Source organism: Trachurus japonicus, chromosome 8 (genome assembly GCF_045865225.1).
Source record: "Trachurus japonicus isolate A0001 chromosome 8, Traja_1.0".
NCBI classification, from domain to species: Eukaryota; Metazoa; Chordata; class Actinopteri; order Carangiformes; family Carangidae; genus Trachurus; species Trachurus japonicus.
In genome coordinates, this window is record NC_140914.1 from 1,413,034 (window position 1) to 1,418,033 (window position 5,000).

At 43.8% G+C, this 5,000-nt stretch overlaps 2 protein-coding genes across 2 annotated transcripts in view; one reads left to right on the forward strand and one right to left on the reverse strand.

Annotated features, from left to right (window-relative positions):
- The window catches only part of abi3a (ABI family, member 3a), a 21,338-nt gene extending 20,582 nt beyond the window's left edge, over positions 1-756 (forward strand). Inside the window, 1 exon segment of the mRNA XM_085783302.1 lies at positions 196-756. Coding sequence (XP_085639428.1) covers positions 196-359 — 164 coding nt within the window. The 3' untranslated portion in view covers positions 360-756.
- Positions 757-4,628: 3,872 nt separating this feature from the next.
- Positions 4,629-5,000, reverse strand: part of LOC146982266 (interferon a3-like) — a 5,889-nt gene continuing 5,517 nt past the window's right edge. The window contains exon 5 of the mRNA XM_085785488.1: positions 4,629-4,751. Within this exon, the coding sequence (XP_085641614.1) occupies positions 4,629-4,751 (123 nt within the window). The remainder of the gene's footprint in view (positions 4,752-5,000) is intronic.

A 5,000-nucleotide genomic window follows, 5' to 3' on the forward strand; every position in this document is an offset into this window, starting at 1 on the left:
CAGTTTCATTCATGTGCTCTGAAATGCACTTTGCTCAATAAAGAGCTAAATGAGTTTTTAAAGGTTTAAAATAATAATCTTGGTTTGAATTCTATAAAAGTGGGTCGAGACTTAATGACCCAGAGTAGATGAGAACATAGATGCACCCAGCGGTCCCCATGACGACGGCCTTGTGTTTGTCTCCCGTCTGTCCAGTGGTGGCGCTCTACGGCTACGAGGCGGCGAAGCCCGGCGACCTGACGCTCACCGAGGGCGACGTCGTCTACCTGATGCATCGCCACGACGACGGCTGGTGCGAGGGATTCGTCAACGGCAACCAGGGCTTCTTCCCGCAGAACTACGTCCAGTCGTGTGACTAGTCTCATGTCGCCATGGAGACGGATAAATGATGTCATCAGCTGGTTTCAGCTCCTTGTTGTTTCCTGTTAAAGGTCCAGTCTGTAATTAATTAACCAGGTTTATTGTTAGAATCTGAATTCAGGCTACTATGAATATAAAGTATATAAAGTTTATAAAGTTTATAAAGTTTATAAAATAAAACCTGTTTGGTTTCCGTAGCCTTATAATTCTTCTTTTATATCTGTATATATAACAAGGGTCTCGCTTTAGAGAGCGTCGCCATCTTGCGCCGCCATGTTTGTACTGGACCTTTAACAGATTATTATCATAGAATAATTAGAAGTTTAAAAAAAAGATCAATAGTTTGAACTTTAATTTAGATTCAGTTCAGTAATAAACCAACTGGTCTGGGTGAAACATCGATGAAGATGATGATGTGATGAAGAGGACACAACCTGGACCCTAGCTCCACCGTATTGATTAGTTTACATCAGTTACCTGTCTCTGTCTGCAGATTATCAATAAATTAATTGATCTTTGCATCAGTGTTGTGTCCATTGTTTGTTTTTTGATGAAACTGGATCAAACCAGTTGTGACGGCCTCCTGTCGGCCTTTTTCCGTGTCTTGCCTCACTCCCGAGTCCATGACCAGCAGATAGACACCATCCTTTCCACTGTGCGTGCATGGAGATAGAGCCGTATCGCCGTAATTAGCTTAGCTCAAACACTGGAAGTGTATAGGTAGTGTTAGCCTGCCTCCACCTAAAGTCGCTAATTAGCTTAGCTCAAACACTGGAAGTGTATGGGTAGTGTTAGCCTGCCTCCACCTAAAGTCGCTAATTAGCTTAGCTCAAACGCTGGAAGTGTATAGGTAGTGTTAGCCTGCCTCCACCTAAAGTCGCTAATTAGCTTAGCTCAAACGCTGGAAGTGTATAGGTAGTGTTAGCCTGCCTCCTACCTAAAGTCGCTAATTAGCTTAGCTCAAACACTGGAAGTGTATAGGTAGTGTTAGCCTGCCTCCTACCTAAAGTCGTTAATTAGCTTAGCTCAAACACTGGAAGTGTATGGGTAGTGTTAGCCTGCCTCCTACCTAAAGTCGCTAATTAGCTTAGCTCAAACACTGGAAGTGTATAGGTAGTGTTAGCCTGCCTCCACCTAAAGTCGCTAATTAGCTTAGCTCAAACGCTGGAAGTGTATAGGTAGTGTTAGCCTGCCTCCTACCTAAAGTCGCTAATTAGCTTAGCTCAAACACTGAAAGTGTATAGGTAGTGTTAGCCTGCCTCCACCTAAAGTCGCTAATTAGCTTAGCTCAAACACTGGAAGTGTATAGGTAGTGTTAGCCTGCCTCCTACCTAAAGTCGCTAATTAGCTTAGCTCAAACACTGGAAGTGTATAGGTAGTGTTAGCCTGCCTCCACCTAAAGTCGCTAATTAGCTTAGCTCAAACGCTGGAAGTGTATAGGTAGTGTTATCCTGCCTCCACCTAAAGTCGCTAATTAGCTTAGCTCAAACGCTGGAAGTGTATAGGTAGTGTTATCCTGCCTCCACCTAAAGTCGCTAATTAGCTTAGCTCAAACGCTGGAAGTGTATAGTGTTAGCCTGCCTCCACCTAAAGTCGCTAATTAGCTTAGCTCAAACGCTGGAAGTGTATAGGTAGTGTTAGCCTGCCTCCACCTAAAATCGCTAATTAGCTTAGCTCAAACACTGGAAGTGTATAGGTAGTGTTAGCCTGCCTCCACCTAAAGTCGCTAATTAGCTTAGCTCAAACACTGGAGGTGTATGGGTAGTGTTAGCCTGCCTCCACCTAAAGTCGCTAATTAGCTTAGCTCAAACACTGGAAGTGTATAGGTAGTGTTAGCCTGCCTCCACCTAAAGTCGCTAATTAGCTTAGCTCAAACACTGGAGGTGTATGGGTAGTGTTAGCCTGCCTCCACCTAAAGTCGCTAATTAGCTTAGCTCAAACACTGGAAGTGTATAGGTAGTGTTAGCCTGCCTCCACCTAAAGTCGCTAATTAGCTTAGCTCAAACACTGGAGGTGTATAGGTAGTGTTAGCCTGCCTCCACCTAAAGTCGCTAATTAGCTTAGCTCAAACACTGGAAGTGTATAGGTAGTGTTAGCCTGCCTCCACCTAAAGTCGCTAATTAGCTTAGCTCAAACACTGGAGGTGTATGGGTAGTGTTAGCCTGCCTCCACCTAAAGTCGCTAATTAGCTTAGCTCAAACACTGGAAGTGTATGGGTAGTGTTAGCCTGCCTCCAACCTAAAGTCGCTAATTAGCTTAGCTCAAACACTGGAAGTGTATGGGTAGTGTTAGCCTGCCTCCTACCCGAGCTGAAATCAGCAGTCAGAAGCTGATTTCATTTTAGCTCTAAACTCTGTAAATATATCACTTTATCCACATTTCAAACATGTTTAGGTGAGAAAGTAGCCGTTTAGATCAGCAGTGTGTCGTTAATTTGTCTAAATACCAGCTGTTTACTATTTTGTTCTGACGAATTTGGCGCTACTCAAGCTAGCCGTTGTGACCAACGCACTTCAGTTGCTTTCACAAAATAAAACACCCGTTGCCCTTTACATACAGAAAACCATGACGATAGAATTTGTGCTTTTACTTTGAAACAGGAAGCTAACCTACCCTTGATGTAGCTAGCTTGAACCAAAATAAAGCGTCTTTGCTTGAACCCTCCGTTTTGACCGATCTCGTCCCGTTAGCGGCATTTGACCGCTCAAGATGCCTTACCGGAGAGTTTTGTCAGCTCTGAGACGAAGATCGGCCCGCCGGTTTTTGTTTAGAGTTGCTGAAGAGTTTCTCTGATGACTGTAGGTGGAGGCAGGCTAACACTACCCATACACTTCCAGTGTTTGAGCTAAGCTAATTAGCGAATTTAGGTAGGAGGCAGGCTAACACTACCTATACACTTCCAGTGTTTGAGCTAAGCTAATTAGTGACTTTAGGTGGAGGCAGGCTAACACTACCCATACACTTCCAGTGTTTGAGCTAAGCTAATTAGTGACTTTAGGTGGAGGCAGGCTAACACTATCTATACACTTCCAGTGTTTGAGCTAAGCTAATTAGCGACTTTAGGTGGAGGCAGGCTAACACTACCCATACACTTCCAGTGTTTGAGCTAAGCTAATTAGTGACTTTAGGTGGAGGCAGGCTAACACTTCCAGTGTTTGAGCTAAGCTAATTAGCGACTTTAGGTGGAGGCAGGCTAACACTACCTATACACTTCCAGTGTTTGACCTAAGCTAATTAGCGACTTTAGGTGGAGGCAGGCTAACACTATCTATACACTTCCAGTGTTTGAGCTAAGCTAATTAGCGACTTTAGGTGGAGGCAGGCTAACACTACCCATACACTTCCAGTGTTTGAGCTAAGCTAATTACGACGATACGGATCTATCTCCATGGTTACTGCACACACAGTGGAAAGGATGGTGTCTATCTGCTGGTCATGGACTCGGGAGTGAGGCAAGACACGAAAAAAAAAAATGTTGGCGTATCCCTTTAAGGAGGAACTAAACAGGATTTCCACCTTAACTCTTTAGGATTTCTACCATAAAAGGGATATTTCAACATTTTGGCAAATTGGCCCATTGCCATAATCAGTTATTATTATTAGTTATTAACCATTAATAATAATTAACCCTCTCCCTGCTGGTGTAGCGCTGCAGCAGCAGTGATGAAGGTGATGAAGGTTCTGTAGTCGTCTGAACTTTATATGCAAGATCCCACTGATACGTTTTATCCAATGGCTGAGCAACAGTGTGTGTTTGTGTGTGTGTGTGTGTGTGTGTGTGTGTGTGTGTGTGTGTTGTTGAGTAATGGTAAAAAAATAAAAGCCTCTGTCCACTGAAGCAGAAACAACAGAGATTCGTTGGTGACGGGCAGAAATAGGTTCAAAGATCCAACAACAAGCTCAGTGACAAAAACATTTATTAAGACAATTCAATAAATACAACAAATAAATTAAATAAATAGACGTATAAAATAGATAAATATAAAAAATAAATTAAATAAATAGACTTATAAAATAGATAAATATATAAAATAAATTAAATAAATAGACGTATAAAATAAATTAGATAACTATGTTGCAGCACTCTGCAGCAGATGGCTGTGGGGTTGTCTGTGTGGTGTAGATCAGTGGCGCCTCCTGGTGGCAGCAGCAGCAGAGCGCCTCCTGCTGGTGGTGGTAGCAGCAGTAGATCAGTGGCGCCTCCTGCTGGTGGTGGTAGCAGCAGTAGATCAGTGGCGCCTCCTGCTGGTGGTGGTAGCAGCAGTAGATCAGTGGCGCCTCCTGGTGGCAGCAGCAGCAGTAGATCGGGGGTTAACGATGTTGTTCACCATCAGGTCCAACCGCTCCAGGTGAAGCTTCGTCTCCGTCCTCATCAGCTCCCAGAGCGCAGGCTGTACACACAATACACAGGTCAGTACTACAGCCAGTACACACTGTACTACAATACACAGGTCAGTACTACAGTCAGTACTACAGTAGTTAAAGGGATAGTTCAACATTTTGGCAAATTGGCCCATTGCCATAACCCCTATAGTCATAGCAGTAGGTTCATTACCTTTAATTGTAGGTGTAAGCTATTTTCAGTACGGCGGAGCGCAGCAGCTGGCTGCTCAGAGCTACGCTATGGAGGCTAACGGAAT